At 39.9% G+C, this 24,747-nt stretch overlaps 2 protein-coding genes across 5 annotated transcripts in view; both read left to right on the forward strand.

Annotated features, from left to right (window-relative positions):
• magixa (MAGI family member, X-linked a) overlaps window positions 1-6,299 on the forward strand; it is a 45,678-nt gene extending 39,379 nt beyond the window's left edge. Inside the window, exon 17 of one of the 3 annotated variants that reach the window (XM_057356461.1) lies at window positions 2-6,298. In XM_057356461.1, the coding sequence (XP_057212444.1) occupies window positions 2-747 (746 nt within the window). In that variant the 3' untranslated portion in view covers window positions 748-6,298. Of the gene's footprint in view, window position 1 lies in introns of all 3 variants that reach the window. The other 2 variants (XM_057356460.1, XM_057356463.1) reach the window with 2 other exon arrangements.
• A 2,585-nt stretch (window positions 6,300-8,884) lies between these two features.
• LOC130568646 (IQ motif and SEC7 domain-containing protein 1) overlaps window positions 8,885-24,747 on the forward strand; it is a 61,032-nt gene continuing 45,169 nt past the window's right edge. Inside the window, exons 1-2 of one of the 2 annotated variants that reach the window (XM_057357639.1) lie at window positions 8,885-11,653; window positions 17,279-17,308. In XM_057357639.1, coding sequence (XP_057213622.1) covers window positions 11,160-11,653; window positions 17,279-17,308 — 524 coding nt within the window. In that variant the 5' untranslated portion in view covers window positions 8,885-11,159. The remainder of the gene's footprint in view (window positions 11,654-17,278; window positions 17,309-24,747) is intronic. The other variant, XM_057357640.1, reaches the window with a different exon arrangement.

Below are 24,747 nucleotides of genomic sequence, written 5' to 3' on the forward strand. Positions count from 1 at the left end.
GACCGTGAAGCTGGGGTAACCTCCCCCTCCTCCCTCTGCTCTGAAGGGCTGCACGCATCTGCACCAGATCACAGTCCTCCGAGGAGCAGCGGACGGGTGGATGACAGTGGACGAGAGAGGAGAGAGAGGAGGGGGAAGGGAAGGAGAGTGTCAGGAGGAAGGAGCAGAGGAGCATCTGATAGTGAGCGGGGCTGGGCGGATGTCAGCGCGGCAGGTGGCTCCCGCAAAACAGGAAGGAGGATAGAGCAACAGATACGATCACGGAGTTTACCCAGCACACTAAGGGGACGAGAGGGAGGGCGGAGAGATGAAGACGACGATGGAGCACGAGAGGAACGACGAAGGGCGAGACGGAAAGCGAAAGATTTTACTTCACAGAGGGACAACAGCCTCCCAGCCGAGGGTGAGATGGAGGGAGGAAGAGTTGGAAAATCACAGCGAGATAGTAGAAAGTCCAACACTCCGGAGGTTGCGCAGCAGGCGCCGTTTTCTTTCCTAATGCCTTTAGACAAAGACGACGATGGGACGGATGCAGAATCAGCTGTCAGCTTCTCTGAAGTCAGCGTTTCTGCAGCCAGCATCTCATTCTCGGGGACCCATTGGCCCCGGGAGCATGTCAGCCCTCTACTGGCCCCTGGATCTCCAACTACAGCTCCGGGACCCTGGCTTGTCCCCAGCCCTCACAAACTCACTCAGGTTTTAGAGGGAAAAAGGATGAGCCGGAATAAGGGAGGACTGTGGTCCTAATGCTATTTCCCTTAAAGTTATAGTTCACCCAAAAATGAAAATTCTGTCATCATTTACTCACCCTCTTGACATTTCAAACCTGTGCGACTTTCGTTCTTCTGCAGAACACAAAAAAAGACATTTTTAATAATGTTGGTAATGGAACACCGGCGGTACCCTTTGACTTGCATTGGTTTTGTCAAGTGAATGGGTACCGCCGTTGTCTGGTTACCAATATTCTTCAAAATATCTTCTTTTGCGTTCTGCAGAAGATAGAAAGTCATACAGGTTCGGAACAACATGACACTGAGTAAATAATGACAGATTTTAATTTTTGGTTGAACTATTCCTTGACTTCTCTCCTCTCTCTCACAAATGCACGCATGCACACGTGTGCCCACACAGCCTGTGTCTCATTCATACATGAGCTCTGTCTCTATATCTGTGGTCTTCATTACACCAGCACCATCCCATCCTAAATCCGTCTCTATGTACTATTGGTGTCGCTGAGAGACCAAAAGAAACTCTAGATACTGCAGAGGTCTCCCATCCAGGTTCATCGAAACTTTTTTATCTCTATGTGGGGGCCAAGGAGAGAAAACGCTGCCGTCACGTTTTTGGCTAGCGTAACTTTAACTGCAAGGTCAGTTAGTAGGCGTCTTATGTCCATAGCGTCCTTCATAGCATGTAGTCTCCATATCATTTTATTTTGATACTTTCCATTTATTTTCTTAAGAATGCAACCAAATTCTATTATAAAAAGAATTTATTTAAGAAAGGGTCGCTCAATTCTGCTGAAGATCCATCTTTCTGGTATGGAACTTGGAACATGTGCGGGACAGAGCGACTCTTGATTTAAGAGATTTTATTAGCTGCTTGCTGTTTGAGAATGGACTGTAACCCCTCCCCTCCTGTGAGCGGTGGTCTTGCGGTTGAAAGAGGAGGGAAGGACGATAACAGAACTTAAGTTTTATTATAAGGCCAGCGAGCCGTATCAAACCTCTCCAGGTGCCTTCTGCTTCTTTAGCCAGTGTTTACCAAAAAAAATTTCAGATAAACAAGTTAAAGAACATAAGACGTAGCATAGTAGAAAATGTGCAACACAATACTGTTCTGCCTCTTTAACATCTATATCTTTGCAAGACTTGGTTCACAAGTTGGGGAAATATTCTGCACACGCTTCAGCTAAGTGAGTCAAAGCGAAAGAGAGCCATTACAAGTGCCTCATGCGATATTCCTTTATACGAGACATAGACTTCCCTTGAGCTCAGAATCAGGACCCGAAGTTTTGATTTTCCATGTGTTCGTTTGCTTTCCGATTTAATACTCCAGACCCATTTCATTGCCCACGACATTTCAGAGAAAAAAATTACGAAAATGACAAAGTGAAGGCCAATCGGTCCTCACGCTCTCCGCCAATCAGCACTGAGCATCACGCGGAATCTTCATTTCAGGAGACGAACAAACAAAAAAGGACAAAAGATTAAAGGGCATTTTGATACATGCTTCTATGCATTTTGTAAGACTTAATGGTCAAAAATTGTGGTAGGATTTTTCTACCTAAGATATGAGATTCGTAATTTTGTGTACTATTAAATACACAGGCAGGTTGGCGAGTCGAAACCGAACACTAAAGGGAAGGCTTTCTGAGATCCGGCGATAATCAGACATGCTGTACCACCAGCTTATGCATTGATCTTTACCTCAGAACTGCCTGAGCAATAAGTGCTATCTCTTTCTGTTGTGTTTCACACCCGGCAAAGCTCTAGAAAGGCTCATTGGAAAGCCGTGCATGCACAGTAAAATCTTTTGTGATAAATTACCAGGGATGAAAAGCTTTGATACGACAGTATTTTATCAAGCAGAAATCTGTCAAAGTTAGTTCAGCGTTATCCTTTGGTAGGGTTAGTTTATCACTGGGCGATCTTACTGTGCTGTAACATATCAATAAATGCTTACGTAGAAAATCACACATACTGTAAATTATTTTGCCATACGCAGCCTGTAAGCAGATTTGGAAAAGCGATATGTGTTTGTACACGTTAAATCAGGTTTCTTAAATGCGTATTACACAGCGTTCAGCTGTGCATCTGAGGTTTAATCTTAATTTCATTGCTCTCGGAATCCTCAACCAGCCTGAATCTTAATGTTGACTTGGTACCTGATTATCCCTTTGGCTTTAGAACTGAAATGACCCCTTGTAAATTATTGCTTTTTTTCAGTTTGTTGTTTTTATTGATGGGGGATGGTTTTCTTTTATGTTAATACTGTAGCATTGCCCTTATTGTAGCAGATTTTGAGAAGCAAGCTTATTGTAAATAATGATAGACCCTGCGTTTTTTTAACTGAAGTGTATTCCCCAAACCCCAAATGTGTCACATATCAGAAATCCAGCACTGTCAGCTGATTCACAGTATTTCCTCTGTGTTCCTGACACATGTGCTGCATTTTAAAACAAGGTGCCCACTGGCTTGGCAAGAAGCTTGATTATATAAAATAATTCTTATAATAATTGAATCTTGCATGTTTGTAGTGAATATACTATTTTAATAGCACTGGCCCTTACCATACATACAACCCCTCGATGGCATGATACTTTATTCCACAACCCAGAAGTCCAGACACAAACAAAATGGCCCGTGGTCATGTTTTACAGAACATCTGTTGCCAGTTTCTTATTAATGAAATAATGGCATCTGATCTGATGGTTTTACTGCCCCCTAGTGCCCATTTCACATACTGTGGGTTAGCTAGTAGGCTAATGGTACTCTTTTAGCTGATATAACAACACCACGTTAGAAGACAGATTTAGAGATGCAAAGATAACAGCATGCCAACCAAATATGCCCCCCCCCATAGGTTTCCTTAACTGGAGACAGTGTAGACCCGTAGATGTTCAATAGGCGGTCAGAGAAGTAGTCTCAAAAATGAGCCATACTCTGAGCCAACCAGTATATTAACACAACGATGCAATGTTTTTTTTATAAGTGTAAGGTTGCTAGCAGTGCTAATGTGCCATTTAAATGCTAATCAATGATGTCATACTCTTTCCCTCTGCTGAGAAAAATACAGATGGGTCTTTGTCCCACTGAGTTTGACACTTTTGAAATGTCAGAACGTGAATGGAGTGTTTCAGCTTTGAATTTTCAATTTGAATTTGCTATAATGGCCTTGTTAGGAGTCAGCCATTGTATAAAGCAAGAACATTTTTATTGGTGAAAAGGAATGATGAGAATGTTGAAGGTGTAGTTCACCCAAATATGAAAATTGTTACAATTTATTCAGCCTCGCATGACCTTCCTTCTTTCGTGGAGCATGATTATAGCAGAATTTCCAGGCTCATTTTGTTCATATAGTGGAAGTGAATAGTGACTACAGCTGTCAAGCAAGATTATTAGTGAATAACGACTTCAATTTTACACAAGGTTGTCATATGGGGACTTGGAAATCAGTGCACTAATGGCATGGACTATATTTATGATGTGTTACCGTATGGATGTTTTGAGGGGGGCTTTAGTTGACAGCACCAGTCTCCATCTACTTCCATTGTATGAATAAGAGCTGATGAAACATTTAGTTTATTAGTGAATAACTACTTAAATTTTACACAAGATAATCGTAAGGGGACTTGGAATTCATGCACAGATCATATGGACTATACATTTATATATTTCTGATGCTTTTACAGTATGGTCCTTTTTTGGAGGCTTGACAGTCTCTAGTCCCCATCTACTTCCATTGTATTGATGAGAGCTGATGGGACATTCTGCTTAACTCCTCCTTTAGTGTTCCACTGAAGAACGAAAAACGTACATGTTTGGAATAACATGAGGGTGAGTAAATACTGACAGACTTGTCATTTTTGGGTGAACTGTGCCTTTAAATTAAATCTTTATATTAGTCCTCAAGCTCAGCCCACGGTGATGAGAGCAGAGGACATTCTGTCGTGTAAAGGAAGTAACCGGTGCACCAGGAGTGAACAGAGTTTTACCTCAATGAGACGGCAGTCAAATCTGAATTCTTTTTTCCCCATTGGTGCTGATTCTCCAACTGGCTTGAAGCAGTCATTTTGCTTTCCTCCATCCAGTTCACATGGAGATCACAAGGCAGCGTTTGTTAAAACACCGCAAGTGTTCAGATGGGGCTAAAAGATCATCTGTCAACTCCTGTGTAAGGTTCCACCACCTTTACAACATAATCGTCCTCTTCTTCATTTCGACCTGGTAGTGTAGAATAGACGACGAGGAAGCAGGCAGCGGTGTGTTGCAGGATTTTTACCCGCTGGATCTAAAAGCGATCTTCCCGAGACCTCGAGCCGTACGAGTAGCCGTTATTTTATTGGCGCCCTCTGCAGGGAAGATGCTGAGTGTGTAAATAGCAGTCCATAAGGGGACACCTTAAACACAGATGTACAGGTTTTTAATTGTTGCTCTTGATATGTATGAAGATATACTGTATTGTTTTTGAATGCATCAACAGGGAGTTTTGAATTATGAATAATGACATGCAGTTAAAGAAATAAAACAAATAAAATTGATTAAAAGACGTGTTTCTTTATTTTCACTCTCTTTATGAGCGCCACAGCACAAATCTATATATATGTATGTACCATTGAATATGGTTTCCGATGATAATTTTATTTCCATATTCCAAGCGATTGAATGGGACCTGATTATCTTTAGATTCTTATAGGTATAAGAACCTTTTTGTAGGAGATGCTAGTATAAACCATGCTAATCATCTTGGAAATTCAAGCTTTTTCTTTTATAAAGTGCACATGCACATCACCAAACCACTTGGAGAAAAACTCCTACGTGTACAATATACAACATCCTACCTATACACCACGCACAGTACGGCAGGGAAAATGATCGCTCTTGTGTTTTAAATCACACAACATTTGGGCCTACAGCGCACAGACATCTTCTAAAACCAAGCAGGCTATCTCACTGTCCAATGCTTACCTAAGGCAGGACATAAATTGAAATAGAACCTAATAAGTGGCTCATTTAGATCTCTCTTTATAGGCACAAACACACAGGGATGGCAAAGTCACTTGCATGTGGTGCCCAAAAAATATTGTGGTGAAATAGGTTATACTCAATCAAGTGATGCTCAAACAGACTTTTTTGTTAGTTTTTTTAAAGCTTAAATATTTTTATTTAACATTTCAATTCAGTTCTAAATGTTCTATTTGTTGTAATGTTTGTGTGGTGATCAAACTGAGAAAACTGAAAGTTCGTCTGGATACCATACATCTTGCAAAATGGTCTATAGACACAAAAAATTTAAAACACACACAATTATTGGATGAAATAACCACATAACTTTTACAATAAAGTACATTTTATACTTTTTTATTTTCAATGAGTTTTAGCACAAACCGTTAACAAAAATTACTCTGTAACTGCACCGTTTTGAGCAAATAGCTACTAAATTTGCTCAATCTCACAAACTCATTCATTACTGGCATAAATTAAAATTAATTTGTACTATGATCATCACACTTTCCCTTTCTAAATGTCTGAGCAGAATAACACGAGAAGGCTTCTCTGGCTCCTCTCTTTTCTAATTGCTCACAAATTACACACTGTCTTACTCCATGTTATTAAAAACGACAGAGCGAATGGGGTCTGCTCTGCCTTATGCTTTCCAACCCTATTGTGCCAGAGCATATGGAGCTTATACACCCTGCTCATATTGATCACTTTTGAGCAGTTTTTTATATAAACCTGATGGTTCACCAAAACTCAATAATGTGTGTTTGATCACAATGTCTTTACTTTTAGTATGCAAGGCAGAAACAGAAACATTGCTGGTGTGTTTCTGTGTGCTGCTCAGAAAAAGGGGGATGGATGTTGAGCACCAGGGAAATGTCATGTTGACCTTTTTAATCAGCAAGCTACAGACCGCTTCAGAGGAGATGAGGAGGGTTTGTGTCACTCACATATGAATGATAATCAGCAGTAAGCGTGAGCTGTGTATGAGCTGTACATTACAACAACTAATATGTTGCACATTATGCAGTTGGCCTGGATTGTGTGTGTGTGTGTGTGTGTGTGTGCCCACCTCTTGGCACACTCACATTCCTGCGAGAAAACATGAGAAAGAAACATTACAAGAGGGGATTTGCTTGTCCTGTTTCTTTTCTGTGAAAGCACCCCTTTAATGTCATGTCTACTGTCTCAATAATTTCTCAAACTGTGCACAGATTTGTCATGATTCCGAAATTTGAAATCAAAAGCCCAAAATTAATTTTTTTATCAAATTCTTCCAAGACCAAATGGTCCCAGTCATATCACTGTAAAAAATCCTGTGAAAAGACGTACAGTAAATGGGACTGGCAGCTGGGGTGCCAGAAAAATACAGTAAAATTTCATGTTTTTCATATAAATATGTTGTCTTTTTCTGTAATTTGATGGTTTTTACTGTATTTCAAATATCAGTGGAAAAAAATACCAGTAAAATTCTGTAAACTGTAAACAACAACTTTACAGGTCAATACAATTACTTTTGGACAAAGATTGTCTCATTGGGTTCTGTTTTCATTTCTCCTAAAACATTTTATGACACGTTTGAGACAACCGAAATCTTGCTTTTAGTGAAAACATACAAGACTAATAACTTCTTACCCTGTACTTTATAGTTTACTGTTTTATAGTATATTATTTTCATTACAAAAAAGACGTTTTAATACAAAACCACATGCATACACTGTCAAAATAATTGCTGTAAAGTGACTTGTTTCTCTATAAACCCAAGCAGAAAGGGGACAACAAATAGACAAGACCACATGAAGCCAAAACACTGCAGAGCAAGTATAACTGTATGGTGAAACCATGTGACATGTTGAGGAAGCTCCTTATATAACATGGTCCTTGTTATGAATGTATAGTTAAAGAAAATAAAATATTCCTAAAGCATTTAAAGAGGAAAGCTCTGAATGAGAGAACGAATGTTGTGGTTGGCCTGTCGGGGAGAAGACGGCTCAAAACATGACAGTAGTTTTGAAGGTCTTCTCCAGCTTGCTTGACTCATGTCAGCATTTTACATCAAAGAAAGTAAAAGAGAAAGAGGAAATGGATGGATGGATGGATATTTATTAAAAAGGGACATTAAAATGCACTGAGAATTATGCAGTTGAATAATTAAGGCTGTGTGGGAGAGTTAGAAATGAAATCTCTCTCGGTCCATCCTTCGTTTTCTCATCTGCAACTCTTTTTCTCCTCCGCATACACCTCTTACATAAACAGCAGAGATCAGTGCTGTTTGAATAAAGCGTGCACAATTCACGCGCGGAGAGCGCAGACTCACTCGCACGCACGAGCGAACACGCTTTTTCGTGTAAACTAGAAGGTGGTAGCTGGGTGTCACTATTGGGGCTGGGGAGGGCTGATGAACCACTGACGCAGAATAGTGCGTGGAAGATTAAATATACGGACCCAGTCACAGCAGTCAATGTGGCTGTGCCTTAAAACGTAATGAGCTCTCTAACTAAATAGCATTTTGCCCAAGAGTTCTAGGAAGCTCACTGGGTTTTAAAACACAGCCAGTAGCTACATGTGCTGATAAATGTCAACGCGGCGCGGGATAGGTGCATTCAACCGCGCACCTGTCATTCCAGCGTCACGCTGCCCTGAAAATGCACTACACGAGGGTATACCACAAATAGCGTTACTGCTCTGTCTTTTTTTTCTGCATGTGCTTAGCACATCCCTTTCACTCACACACAGTTCAGCTATGACTAAGGAATGGAGAGACAGAGAGAGGGCAGGACGTGTGGGTGGAAGATCGAAAAAAATGGATGGTTTAAGTGGGTGCTGAAAAGAGTGAGCTTAAGCGTGGTGCTGAAAAACACGAGGGTGATTCAGCACATGGAACACACAAAAACGGGGGTTATTTTACTGCAGTCGACAATATAAGCTAATAAAACGCTTAAATTGTCGTCATTTTTGTGTTACATTAACAAGACCGTTTTCAAATCAATGCACTTGTTGCTCTCTGAAACGTAAAATTGGCTGCGGTGACACTGTTCTCATGTGTAAATCTCTTCCCTTCTGCAGAGTAAATGCACCACGCAGTGTTTCTACGGTTTGAGTCTTGAAGTGTGTGTGTGTGTGTGTGTGTGTGTGTGTGTGTGTGTGGTCAAGAGCGCGCGCGCGAGAGAGAGAGCGCGTGCGAACGAGAAACTGCATTCATTTCGGCTCAGCGCAAGGCTCCACTCTTCCGTTGAATTGCATTTGATCTCGTTCCAAAATGGCCGACCACGCCGACGCAGTTTCCCCGGCATGTTCCTCTAGCGCTACACGCTCGAACCAACGTCAGCGGCTCGATTGAAAAGAAAAAAACCCATATATCCTTTTTCTGACTCACTGAAATGAATTTAACCCCTGCATCACCCTTCACCACGGCAAGAGAAGAGCAGAGCATCATCGACATGCTGCAAAACTAGAGAGACATGTGAACACTGCGGTGAAAGCGAATGGCTTAAATGAGGCGTCAGGTGCAGGGGTGCCTGAGGAGCGTCACGAGGGAATGGACCCTACTAATGCACGTCTGCTCAACATGTGAGCCGTTCATTCATGAGAGAATGTCCTTAGTCACTGGCATCGACACGTCTTGAAGCTGGTCTCGTTCAGTAAATCGTATGCTCGTTGACAGCCGGTTTTGTGAGTTCAGTTTGTCATACAATGCAGTCTAATCCGTTAATTTGAATTTTCTTCTGAGAAGGATTGTGGCATTTGTGCCCCATCAGCATGGGTGTTATTTAATGATCTTTGCGTGACACTGTGTGGACAGAAGCGCGTGGACGCTGCGCTGTATTGCGCATCTCAGCTGTTTCAAAGCGCTGATTGCACAAAGCGACATAAAACCCGACAGGCAGTGGATACATCCTGCAGCAGGAATAGCACTTCTTTGTTTTATACTATTGTGGACGCAGTTTGACCAAATGTGGCCGTATCAAGCGTGGAAACAGAAGACCGATAACCATTAATCTGGTTTTAAATCCCTAATTTGTTGGTAAAGCATCAAAATGGAGATTTAAACTGCTTGGTGTCACAATTGAGGGGACGCACTGTGGATATAGCGTCTCATTATCGCAACAGCTGTGAGCGTAGGAGACACGCGATGGTCTTCAAGGACTCCTGTAATGCTGCCTGAGCAGTGAGTGAGTAAAAACATAAATGCAAAAAATGATACACATATATATTGAAATGGCGAAGTGCGCTGTGGTGCAACACTGATACTGTAATTTGGGTTCGGTGAGGAAAAGAAATGAGAAAGACTGGACATGATGTGTGTTATGAAATAACTAAATATTGGCTTGTACGCACTTTTAAAAGAGTTGAAATGCATCATCAATTGGAAATCGTATTCCTAGTATTGTCGTGGTTTTGAAATGCCTGTATAAAAGGAAGCAATATTAATGGCTTGAATAGAGAACAAGCTATTGTAATGAGGGTGAAAAGAAGAGGAGGAACTGGGTTGTTCTGGAAGACATGCGCACACCTCCCAGAAGCCAATTTAGTATTGCGGTGGATTTATTAGTGCAACTTTGGTCCCTACATTTCATTTCTGCCTCAGGATGGAATGACTTCTAAAGAAAATGTCTCTCAAACACTTCAGTCTGAGTCATGAGTAGACTAGAGCCACAGAAGAGCTTTGCAGCTGAAACATTTGATTAGTCAAATATACATTTAAAAGGGGAAAGGAAGAGGCCACGTATCGGAAAGATGGACGGGAAGGAAATCAGCTCTACATCCTGTCTCATGGAGATTTGCTGACTTGGCTTGTTGTTACATCTTTGCCTTTCTGTGGACTTCAGGCAAAATTATACTGTGATCGTTGGGTGTTCCATGACTGCCGGTAGCTGTTTTCGTTCATTTTTATTACTCCGTGGGAGGAAAATTGGGGCATGGATGTCACTTTTTTTTCGCTCATTGATGTCGCTAGCGGACTGACTGATTTTATATAGAACTTTTCGAAAGATGTTATTCGTTTTTGCAAACTGGCTTTGATCTTCGTTCTGTGATTCCGTGGTGGCAGAGGAAATATGGCACGCTTGACGGAAGATTAGGAATTTACATTTTACTTCTTACATCCGCAAATTCACAAACACTAAACAAACTCGCGCACACACACATGCTCACACTTGGTGTAAAAAAAAACAAATCTACTACCTGACCTTTTGTAGGTGAATAAAATATTCCCGTTATGAAGTACCTTAATCCTGTACTGTGACTTTCAAAATTGTTTTTGACTCCAAGGGGTGTCTCTGACCGAAAGTGACACCTGTTCTGTTCTGCTTACTCTACTCCAACACCACCCCATTTCTGTCTCTCCCCCCCACTCGTGGTACGTGGGGGGGAGAGCTTGCACCTACAGGGTGATCCCAAAAGCTTGTACCTCTCAGCCCAGCTGACCCTCTCAGCATGGATACTAGCCAGGGCACCCCGGAGAGCCCTAACCGGGCGGTGGAGTATCTACTGGAGCTCAACAACATCATTGAAAGCCAACAGAAGCTTTTGGAAACGCAGCGGCGCCGCATTGAGGAGCTGGAGGTCCAACTGGACCGCCTCAGCCAGGAGAACAAGGACCTGCGGCTGGACCGACAACCCTGTCCTCCCCCACCTCCGCCTCCAATTCACACCACCCAGACTCCCACATCCAACGCTTCAGAGTCCACTCACATCTACGCCAATCAAACCCACAACAGCGGGCCCATCCCCATTCCTATTCCGGCTCCAGCGCCCCCGCCTCCCCCTCCGCCGGTACCGCCACGGGACCGCCGAGTCAATGCCAACATGCACATGAAGCTCGGCCAAAGCCTGTCTGGACCAAATGCCACGGAGCGAGAGAGGGAACGAGACCGGGAAAGAGAGCGAGATGGTGCTGCTAAGAGTTTGGGAGGCTCTCTACAGAGACAGTAAGTACAGGCCTTGTGTCTTTGCATGCGGAACAAACTTAATATTTGTGCAAGAGTTATGTAATGAGTAATGACTAAACATCAGTTTTGCTTGTAATATCTACTGACTTGAATTGAGATTAAAACTACATGTATGTTTTCTGTATTTATAAATGTTTGTACACAATTTACTCCTTAAACATGGATTTCAGCTGTGTTGGGATTACCGTTAACTAAATGTAGGCATGAGTCTTCAAAGTAGAAAGGCAGATACCAGAGAACAGAAAGCAGCACACGGTGGATATCTCTGCTATTCTGACTCCGTCTGTCTTACAAACCTGAAATTGAGTGCAACAGTGTGTCACAATAGGGCTGTTTCCAGGCCATCAGACAGGCAGCTGGCTGTGCCATTGAGCCTGAACGTTACATAAACCGTCAGATTCTCACCTTTGTCTACCTTATCTGGAGAGACTCGCTGCCGGGTCCCTGACAGGGTGACAGACTGATGTCATATGGTCCTAAAGCATGCTAACTCTGTAGCAAATGTAAAAACCTGTTGATATTATAAATCCAGGCCTGTGCTGGTGATCATTTTGTGTCCTTTGAAGTTTATTTCTGTTTTAGTCTGAAACAGCTTTCAGCTTTTAAGAATGTTGTTGGATTTACAGTAGGTAAGTAAGAAGTAAGAAGATATTTTAAAGAATGTTGGTAGATGAACATTGGTGCTACCCATTGACTTCTATTGTAGGACACAAAACCAATGCCAATGGGTACTGCCATTGTTCGGTTACCAACATTCTTCAAAATATATTTTTTGTGTTATGCGGAAAGTCATACAGGTTTGAAATTACAAGAGTGTGAGTAATTGATGACAGAATTTCCTTTTTTGCGTGAATTATCCATAAAAAGGTCTGATTCTAAATAGGGCTGCACGATAATTTATCGCGATACTACTAAATCCTATTGAAATCAAGCTGGCTGCGATATGCAGTGTGTCAATATTTTTTTAATGCGTAGCTTGTCCGTGAAGCACGTCTCTGGGATCAGTAGGAAATGCTGCTCGATCTAAAAGCAGTGCGAGTTTGAGTCGCTTATAATGTGCATTTGAAAAAGCAACACCCGTCAAACATGTTCATTTTAAATATACTTTATTATCATAAAAATACCTGATGAGGCTTGAGTAACGGTGATAAAAAGATGTCCATATGCTTTTCCTAGATTCTAGAACATGTTATGGTCTTCTTCTGCAGTGCGTATTTGGAGTTTCCGCACGAGAGCGCCCTCTGGCTTTCGGATGCAGCAGCATTTTCCCATACTTCACTCAAAAGCTGTGCATAAATCACGTGATATTTATCGTCGGTTTATCGCGACAGCCCTAAATTCTAAATGCCATCTATTAACCTTGTGGTCCCTCTTTAGCTCCACACTGTAATGATGTAATACGCCATTTACTGTTGTGTGGAAGTGTGCTGAAGACCATGTCAATAGCCTGGAGGGCAATAGCGTGTGCTGTGTCAATATGCCCCATAACAATCCTAAAAGAGTTGGTACAGAACTGTACTGTAACAGACCGCTCTGTGTGCTGGTGATAGTTTGTCTTTCTCTCTGCATTGCTGAGGAATCGACCCCTCCATTGCACCTCTGATTGCTCCTGCTTATAGTGTGCACTCTGTCCAGCTCCGTCAGAACGATCGCCGAATACAGATGCAAAGTGTGACTGTGTGCAGGTTAAAGTGGATTAGATTTGTATTGAATCAGTGTGGACTGGCCAGTGTAAGTCTGCAGTACAGGATATCCTGCAGTGTTTAAGGCAAGTGCTTTGGATGATCATTGTGTATGTATGATCAGGCCACTATGTAGGAGAGGTTGTGATTAAAATTCAGCACGGAGTCAGATTGTGGATCGACCTGTGTGGGAGAGTAAAGCGTAGAGTCCTAGAGAGAGACTGCAGAATGCACTGCATCCTTTTTGTGTTGCTCACTTTCTATCTTTTGCTTGTTTAGTATGGACTCCTTTCATATTGTTAATATTTGTTTTTAATGGAGAGAAATCTAAATGTGGCTGTTTATGCAGATAATTTAAGTCTGTTTCCGTTAAAACGGAGAAAGATGCTTTTTTTCTTTAAGGATATTGTCTATCAACATATTTACCATAGTTGTCTTGGCAATCCCTATCCAAAATGTTCATATGAGAACTAGCAACATAAATTCTTAACATGTGGATTTTAATGCAGTATCTTGAGGTACATTATTACAATACTTTAACATTTACGAACAATTATAAATAATACAAATAAATAATATAGTTCTGTCAAATCGATTAATAGTGATTAATTGATACCAAAGTAAATGTTTGTGTTTATATAATATGTGTATGTGTCGTGTATATTTAATAAATACACAAACATAGCTGTATGTATTTCAGAAACATGAGTAATATATATTACACACAATGTAAATAAATGGTCATAAATCTATATAGCTATGTAAATATTTGTTGGTATATATTGTATATTTATATGTACAGTATACACTCACCTAAAGGATTATTAGGAACACCATACTAATACGGTGTTTGACCCCCTTTCGCCTTCAGAACTGCCTTAATTCTACGTGGCATTGATTCAACAAGGTGCTGAAAGCATTCTTTAGAAATGTTGGCCCATATTGATAGGATAGCATCTTGCAGTTGATGGAGATTTGTGGGATGCACATCCAGGGCACGAAGCTCCCGTTCCACCACATCCCAAAGATGTTCTATCGGGTTGAGATCTGGTGACTGTGGGGGCCATTCTAGTACAGTGAACTCATTGTCATGTTCAAGAAACCAATTTGAAATGATTCGAGCTTTGTGACATGGTGCATTATCCTGCTGGAAGTAGCCATTAGAGGATGGGTACATGGTGGTCATAAAGGGATGGACATGGTCAGAAACAATGCTCAGGTAGGCCGTGGCATTTAAACGATGCCCAATTGGCACTAAGGGGCCTAAAGTGTGCCAAGAAAACATCCCCCACACCATTACACCACCACCACCAGCCTGCACAGTGGTAACAAGGCATGATGGATCCATGTTCTCATTCTGTTTACGCCAAATTCTGACTCTACCATTTGAATGTCTCAACAGAAATCGAGACTCATCAGACCAGGCAACATTTTTCCAGTCTTCAACTGTCCAATTTTGGTGAGCTCGTGCAAATTGTAGCCTCTTTTTCCTATTTGTAGTGGAGATGAGTGGTACCCGGTGGGGTCTTCTGCTGTTGTAGCCCATCTGCCTCAAGGTTGTGCGTGTTGTGGCTTCACAAATGCTTTGCTGCATACCTCGGTTGTAACGAGTGGTTATTTCAGTCAAAGTTGCTCTTCTATCAGCTTGAATCAGTCGGCCCATTCTCCTCTGACCTCTAGCATCAACAAGGCATTTTCGCCCACAGGACTGCCGCATACTGGATGTTTTTCCCTTTTCACACCATTCTTTGTAAACCCTAGAAATGGTTGTGCGTGAAAATCCCAGTAACTGAGCAGATTGTGAAATACTCAGACCGGCCCGTCTGGCACCAACAACCATGCCACGCTCAAAATTGCTTAAATCACCTTTCTTTCCCATTCTGACATTCAGTTTGGAGTTCAGGAGATTGTCTTGACCAGGACCACACCCCTAAATGCATTGAAGCAACTGCCATGTGATTGGTTGATTAGATAATTGCATTAATGAGAAATTGAACAGGTGTTCCTAATAATCCTTTAGGTGAGTGTATATACACACACAAATGTGTATATGTAAATGTGTATATTTATATATTTGCTGTTGATTAAACGTTCCCTAACACTAAGTCACATCATCACTGTCGTTCTGAAACCTCGTACCTCCAAATTCGCTATTTGTTAGGAAATGGAAATATGACTTTTTAAATGATTTCTGTGTTGTCCAAGATGACAAGCACTTTTTATTTCTTTTCGATGGTTAGATTTTTGCAAAACCCCATAAAAAAAAACATAAAGGGTGACTAATAATAATGATTAATGGCAAAAAATAAAGAAATTAACTAAATATGGAGACACAAGGTTTCAGAAGGACAGCAGCGATATACAACAATCTGGTGTAGCACTGCTAGCATTAGCTTAACAACCTTACCTGAAATAAAACATGACAACAGTACTACATATGGTTTGCTTTTCATCTTCTAGCCATCCTTTTAATATTTATTATTCCCAATACCAAATTTCCCAGTCTCATTCCCAACCTCTCCAAGCCCTCCCTCTGTCTCGAGCAGATGGCTCACATCATCACTCGCCATTTTCTTAAGGGTCGTCTTTTTTTCTTCTCGCAAAGGTCATTTACGGCACTGCCACCTCCTGTGGGCTCTTTGTCCTGATTTGTAGATTTTTCCCAATGTTTTTCCGATATCTGAGAATCCAAGTGACCCCGCACAGTCGCAGTTGCTGAGAGCGCATAACACTTTCTCTCTGGTGTAACTCTCTCTGGTGTAACTCTCTCAGATAATGAACAAGTGTAACTACTGCTGTGGGTGAGCTGTCGAGGTGGGTTTGTTTCTCAGAATAATTAGCATGGCCGGTGTTAATTACATTTGTCCACTGAAGGTGGCAATTACTGTTGTAGATGCGAGTCTGCGAGTAATACACTGGGTGTTGGAGGGCCGACTGATAGAGTTTATACAATTATGATGTAATTGAATGTCTGATAGGAGCTCACGTGTCAGTCAAACCTGGCACATGCAGGTCTGAGGCGTTGTGGGTTTATTAGTTGTTTTCATTTTAATCATAGTCTCACTTACTGTAATTTTGCCCTGATATTAACAGGTCTGTTGTTGTTGTTTTGAGGTGGCATTGTTCATTTAGAGTGAAAAGATTCCTACACGGTTAGAATTTTTTTTTAATACAAATTAAAAAATTTTTTTTTACAGATGCACCGATACTACATTTCTCCACCGATACCGTTAGCCGACTATTCAGAATGGTATCTGCCGATTCTGAAGATTAATTTAATATTTCTTCCTGAATGTTATTAATTCATATAATGACTAATAATATTGAACATCAAACATTTTCGCTTTTGATTCGAAAAATTGCTTTTAGCGACCGATGCTGATTATTGGCCGATATATCAGTGCATCTCTAGTTTTATTCAAATTTCACGTAGTCTCCTACAAGTTTATGAGATATGACCACAAAGAGTCTCCTCCAGTAATTTTCTAATGGTGTTTTCTTTTATACTCTTGCACAGTGAACATGTTAAAGAAAACGTTTATTTTCTTTCCGTGTTACAGGGGAAAGGCGTGGACGCTAACACCGTGTCTACACCGGATGCGGCGCGACAAGAGACAATAGAACGCATTAGAACCCATAATAATCTGAAATTTTGTCCACAACGGACGTGACAATCCCATTTAGAACAAGCCATGTGTCGGATCGTGCCGCGTCTAGTGTAGACACTGTGTAACATAGTTATTGTTGTAGTTATTTTTATAGTTGGCATTCTTGGTGTGAACATGCCTTATAAACTAATAAAAAAAAACTTTGAGTCTTTGAAACAGAGCTGTGTTTTGTATTTTATACCATTAATGACACTTCCACTTTGTTTGTTTCTCTGTGTTTGTCTGTCTCTCTCTCTCTTCCACTGGATCCATAGACCAGAAGGACACTCCTCCAACAAAGACAGGTCTGTGTTAACACTTTCATTCAATCTCTCCATTCTTTCTCTCTTCTCCACAGAGCGCTCTCTTTTTCGTGTAAAAGTAACAGAGGCCTGTTCTATCTAGGGCAACCCAAATGCATGTGGGAAATGCCATTTTCCATAGTGACTTATCGCTTCCCTATATTAGCTGGAGCAGGTGTATCGGTGGAATAGCATTGTAAATTCACTGCAGAGTGTTCGAACGTCAGAACTATGAGTTGAAAAATAAAGACCTCGAGTGGAAATCTAGAATTTTCGTCGCTTGGCTGAAAGACTCCCGTTAACCGTTGCCGTAGTGACCAATATGTCAAGTGTTAGTATGTTAATGGATATTGATATGTGTGTTGTTTGCATTTGCCCTTATAGTGAATGTGGAGATGGGCGGTAGTGGTTAGTTAGAAATGTCATGAGTAATAATACCACATCTGTGTGTTACTGCGTGTAGGAGTGATAGTGGGTGCAGGGGAAAAGGTCAGATGACATTTGTGACAAGATTATTTTGAATTTGGATATTTTGGTTGTGGAGAAAACGAAACGTCATATTCGTCTGGTTGTTTTAGAGCGTTTTTGGTGTGTTTTTGTTGCAGCGGTGGTGGTTTGAGTGGTTGGTAGTTTTGGAGTGTGTCTCAGTGGCGTTGTTATGACGATTCCTCACCATGGGCACGAGCTGGGGATCTGAAGGATAAATGATTGGTTGTCATGGCAACACCTGTAGATGAACTGGATAGCCGAAAAAAGTTGCTTGTGTAATGCATAACCTATTCTGTTAATGTGTTTAGAACACACATGACTATATAATATGCAAGTGTGTGATTTAATGTATGTATAAGAGAGAGAGAGAGAGAAAGATTATGCCTGTATGTGTGCATGTTTTTCGTGCATGTGTGTTTGCATCAGCACTAAAATAGGTATTTCTTTTTTCGTTATGGTATAAAACACATTGTTAATAAATTGAATAAATCAAAGTACTTGACATAACAAAGTCTAAAAATATATAAATATTAACCATGACTGGAATGTAATTTAAAGACGGATATAATATAAAGACGGAAAAGGAGAATTTTTACAGGGGCATTTGACACTTATGTTTAATTTTAGTCACTTTCGGTGGCATTTTTGCCCTCAGATCTGTTTATTTGTTGACCCTGGTGTTAGTATGTTAGCGTGTAGGATGTGCATCATTTCCACTGCTGCACGCACAGCAGAAGGACACAGACAAAAGATGCTTGAGGACAAGACTGTTGCCTTGTCACGTTTCACTATAATTACTCCCTGGATGCTTTTGTCCTTGCCTCACAAGCAGGTCTGCATTTATGGATGCAAATTGTATTGTTCCTATATTGTTAAATTGCAGTATGACTTTCTCATAAATGTGACGTTAATAGTAATGCATTGCACTCGTGCATAGTTTTTAGTTGTTGCTATAACACTAATACTATGGAGGACTAAACCTGCAAAAATTATAAATAAATAAATGTATAAATAAATAAATATATAAACGAATAAATGTAATAATATGAAAATAAATAAAGGAATGAATGGTTTGATAAAACAAAATAATTCGTTTTAGCTATTATTGATCTTAGCTTTAACTTTTCTTTTCATTTTTTAAATTGATTTATTATTTTTTGTGTCCTTTTTTTAATTATTTTTAATTATTATTATTATTTATTTTTAGATTATTTTATTTATCATTTCCTTTTATTTTTACATTTATTTATTTATACGTTTATTTATTTTTATATTTATTTATTATCGCATGTATTTATTTCCACTTTTATTTATTTATTCTTGAATTTATTCTTACTTTTCTGTGTCTTGTATGATAATTAGATGGGTTGGTCTTGCCTACTATTGGTTCAGCGTAGATTGAAGCGTTTGATCGATTACTCTTGACTTGTTTTGGACTAACGTCACGTCACTCACTGATCGTTTGCTTCGTGTATAACGTTAAGTAACTATGTCGGGCGCACAATTAGCTAGAGAGTTACAGCATTTAGCCAATGAAGTCGATAACCATGCATCAAATGACTATGTGTCATTCAGATTAGATGCATTTATTGAGGATTTATTACAGATTGACGGCGAGATAAATGACAAAGTTCTCCCTCGGTTGTTAGCCTCTTTGCAGCACATTCAAAGTCTGTGCGAGTCAGAGGGTGCTATGGTGGTGTTACAGTTCAACTGGTGAAAATCATAAAGCACAAAATGTAATAAGGTTTAACTACACAGATGAGCTTGTAAACCGAAGTCGCAAGCTAACGCTTTGTCAAAGTGATAGTTATAAGCAGCCTTTCGGTTAGAAAAAGCGTAAAGATTTAATGTAACATGATGTAACATAATGTAAATGAATTGAGACATAGTGAACTTAAGTCACAAGTTAACACGGTAGTAATGAGCATCGTTCTTTCACTACAGGGGCCATCAAATGGAAACCATTCCTTCTAAAAAGACGTGGTTACTAAACGGTACTCGTAAACTACATTCCATAAGAGATAAATAACACAGAGGTCACAAGTTAAAACGGGCATATTCCCTTGATTCATCCAGCTGCATATTGTTGTGTGACATCTTGATATTATTGCAAAGATCCGCAGCAGCTAGCATTGCGAAATAGCTTAGTGTGATTGTTACCGTAGTGACACGCTGCCTCGCTTTATTGTATGGGTACGAATCCCGTGTCAAATCGCTTTATTTATTTTTTCACCTCGCTTCAGCCGTTACGGGCGATCATACCAATAATTTGCAATCTTAACAAGAATGTCAAAATCATGTAACAAGAAAGTCTGTGTTTATTAGACATCTTAATATCAAGTCGTCTTGTGCTTTCAGAATCGACGAATCTGCTGAGGTCGTTCATGCACCTCTTTGGCAGAGGACCTGTAACCGGAACTTGGTCACCACCTTAGCACCCCCTGACTCGCACAGATTTTGAAGAACTTTGTCATTTATCTCGCCGTCAATCTGTAATAAATCCTCAATAAGTGCATCTAATCTGAATGACACATAGTCATTTGATGCATGGTTATCGACTTCATTGGCTAAATGCTGTAACTCTCTAGCTAATTGTGCGCCCGCCATAGTTACTTAACGTTATACACGAAGCAAACGATCAGTGAGTGACGTGACGTTAGTCCAAAACAAGTCAAGAGTAATCGATCAAACGCTTCAATCTACGCTGAACCAATAGTAGGCAAGACCAACCCATCTAATTATCATACAAGACACAGAAAAGTAAGAATAAATACAAGAATAAATAAATAAAAGTGGAAATAAATACATGCGATAATAAATAAATATAAAAATAAATAAACGTATAAATAAATAAATGTAAAAATAAAAGGAAATGATAAATAAAATAATCTAAAAATAAATAATAATAATAATAATAAATAATTAAAAAATAAACACAAAAAATAATAAATCAATTTAAAAAATGAAAAGAAAAGTTAAAGCTAAGATCAATAATAGCTCAAACGAATTATTTTGTTTTATCAAACCATTCATTCCTTTATTTATTTTCATATTATTACATTTATTCGTTTATATATTTATTTATTTATACATTAATTTATTTATAATTTTTGCAGGTTTAGTCCTCCATATAATACAAGGATGCTATAATGAATGAAATCACTTTCATAGCTCTGCACAACCTGATTCCCTGAGCTAGAGGTTGGGTGAGTGTGTGTGCTGGTCCCTGCTGTGCTAAGCATGGAAATAACTCATGGTAGAGGTTTACTGTGTTCCTCTTTCCCACCCCAGCAGCCCCTGCAGTCTGCAGTCAGCAGCAATGCATCACTCAGATGAGAACTGTGTGTGTGAGAGAGAGAGAGAGTTTAGTCATTCGTCACAGAATTACAGTACATTGTAACTGGACATATGATGTAATACACATTCTTTATAAGCTGTACTGTATTACTCCGAGTTCTGAGTATACTTGGGTGAGGATGTCATGCTATATTTTACTAGAGCTTCCATTATAATAGGATTGGATCAATACCAACATCTTTGGCTTTGATACGATACCTGCTTCTACATCGGTATCAATACTACTGTAAATAAACGGCCTCATGAGTTTTGTAGTTAACATCTTCACGTGTTTTGAGCATTCAGCTTTGAAAATTTGTTGTGTGCGCAAAGTTTAGAATGAAACACTCAGCAGAACAGCACCAAGCAGAACTCTACTTCAACTTTTATGATGACTGGATTTGTAAATATGCACAGGGACAGCAACTTTGCAAATAGTATTTTATCAAACCTAATAAGCTTTTAGTAAACTTAAAGGGATAGTTAACCAAAAATGACACACAAGATGATCTATTTTGAAGAATGTTGGTGACCGAACAGCAGCGGCACCCATTCACTTCTATTGTATGGACACAAAACCAATGCAAGTCAATGGGTGCCAGCTAACAACATTCTTCAAAATATCTTCTTTTGTGTTTTGCAGAAGAAAGTCATACAGGGTTTGAAATGACAAAAGGGGGAGTAAATGATGACAGAATTTTCATTTTTGTGGGAACTATCCCTAAAAATGTCTTTGTTCTGTTGAACACCGAGAAAGATATTTGGAAGAATGTTAGCAATTTTCAGCTCTGGGACATCATCCAATACCATAGCAGAAGAAAATGTATATTTTTTTGTTCTGTTGAACAAAAAATAGATATTTTGAAGAATTAAGGAAAACAAACAGTTCTGCGGCACCTTTGACTTCCATTTACTTTTTTCTACTATGGTGGTCAGTCCCAGAAGTGAAAATTGCTAACATTCATCAGAATTCAGTAATTTATCATCAGTGTTCATCAGAACAAAGTAATTTATACAGGTACGAAATTACATGAGGGAGAGTAATGATGACAGAATTAGAATTTTTGGGTGAACTATTCCTTTAACACCATAAAGCGATGTTTTTATGTGTTTTTAACATGGTGCGTTTATTTGACGCGATGTGAACATTGTCTCTGTTCAGTTCATTTAACACGCATTTACAACCTCCACCTGAGTGCATTTTTTGCTGAAGTGGTCAGAAATATGATGCTGTATCTTGACAAAACTGGGCAGACTGAAGCCGAACCTGAACAGTTATGAGATTGTGTAAAGATTTGTGTCTTGACCTTAACCGTGTATCTGCATTTACAACAGCACAGAGAATTGTAAGACCTGTTTGATCTAACTAACCACTAAACAAAGTCAGAGATGTGCCCTCATGTTCCCCTTTGCTCTTATGGGCTTCAGTAGAAGGGTTGCTGAGGGAACGAGGTGAGTTATCACAAATGTGTTTTTGTAAAGAACTGTGTGGGCGAGAGAGACAGAAAGAGAGAGAGCGAGAGAAAAGGGCGAAGAAAGATATGCAAGAAGAAACTAGAGATAATTGAAAGAAAGGAGAGAGGGATAGAAACAGTGTGATGTGTGAAACAAGGGGACAGTGCAGCTATGCAGAGAATTACAAAAGGAGATGAGCCCTCTGTGCGCGCACACCCACACCCACACACAGATTCACACTCCCACATCCTATCACACATGAAGACCTCTGTATACAACAGCTACATCAGTGACATCACAAACACCCTGTTTCACTGACCAATGAAACGTGCGGTTTGCCTTGAATATAGATATTCTTTGTTTAGTATGTGTTTTCTTTAGGATGCTTTTTGCTACGCTTTTCACAGACGATATATAATTATACAAATATTATTTGGCCACTATGCTTCTTGATTGCTATCAGGATGTAAAGAGATTCCAACCAGCAAGACAAACAATGTTTCTGGACAGGATCACCTATTCTGCCTTTAAGTATCAGCTTCACCACAAACACATTTTTTCAACCATGCCATTTTCCACAATGACCATTCTTATCTACCAGCTATACCAGTACCAACCAGATTAAAATGGCATGGCTGAAGCTCGGTCTACCCTATAATGTTGAATTTATTTTCAGTCCTCATGATTAACAGCCACACAGCCTGTCAAAATTGGCAGTGAACAGCAGGCGATATCCAGCGCTGTCTTTATGGCCCACACCATGTTTCCCTCGGCTTGCATCAGCCCATCCAGGTGAGCCCAGAGAGACTCGTAGACCAGCAAAAGATGGTAATACAGAGTTTAGCTTCATTTGCTAAGTGTACGACTTTGGGGAGATTAGATAAGCCCCTCTCTTGGTTTGTCCCTCAGTGGTATGGTTCATATCAGCTGTTTTTGAGGTGACCGTACAGATGACATTTTCACAAGAGGACAGACCATTTGTTTGTCCCCCGGGCAGAAAAACTGTTTTTAGTGAGTGCGTGCATGTGAGAGATCGAGAGAGAGAGCTTGTTGAGGAGAATTTTTGTTAGTGGTCATGTACCGATACTCTTCCTCCTCAGAGGATTCAACATGGCTGTGTGTGTTTCCTACAGACATCCCAGCTGGAATCTCAGTCTTACTAAAACAATTGCAATTGAGCTGTTAACAAATGTGGCGCGATGAAGAAAAACACAGAAGTGGTGGAGTGTCTTATTAAACATGAACGCTATGATGAATAGAGAAAATAAAAAGCAATTTTCTGAGGTAGAAATAAAATATCTGACCTGAATACGGTTTGAATGGCACAAATGAAAACGTATATTGTAAATTGAGGAGATTAAGACTGGCAACGCATTCCTATTTCAAAGTTTTAGGCCCATTAAAACCCACTTAGATGCTGAATAATGTCATTTTATTTTAGTGCCAAGATACTGTCTCTTAAGCTCAATATACATCTATAAGTAATGAGTATTTGTCAAGTATTTATCTTGTAATTCAGCTTGATAGCACTAAAATGACAAACTTTAGCTTTAAGTTTGATACTTAAACATTTCTTTGCACATAATGTAGCGTTAAGGTCTCAAAGATCCCCGTTCACACCCACAGATTCATCTCTCTCCACAATGAGAACTCATGCCATCTACCTACACACATCTACATCCAAAGATATCTATCCATCTGTATCTATCCTCCATCCCTCTCTTAATTTTCCTGTTCACATTGTTCCATTTCCCATGCATATCCACTTTCTCTTAGTTTTCTTTTTCTTTCTATCTTTTCACTTTGTATTGTGTCTGCTCGAGCTTTGGGTGATGTCTGTGCTGTATTTGATTTCTTAATGTTTTTTGTGTTAGATGTATGGAACCACTGCTGTACAGACAGAAGACAAACTGAACATGGGAATTTTCAGTTTGATTCAGTAAAAAAATGAAACCAAACAACTCTTCCTCCTTTTTTAGTTTCACGTAAAGTGCGCAAGATGTTTTAGGGAGGTTTCTTTTGTTGGTTAGTTAAAAAATTACAATATCCATCACCTTAGATATTTGTTATGTTTTTATTACCTTAGAATGAGCTATTTCTATCTACATACACCGCGGGTCCCCTTGCATGGAATTCGCCATGTTGTTTCTACTGTAGCC

Source organism: Triplophysa rosa, linkage group LG17 (assembly GCF_024868665.1).
Source record: "Triplophysa rosa linkage group LG17, Trosa_1v2, whole genome shotgun sequence".
In the NCBI taxonomy this organism is placed as follows: Eukaryota; Metazoa; Chordata; class Actinopteri; order Cypriniformes; family Nemacheilidae; genus Triplophysa; species Triplophysa rosa.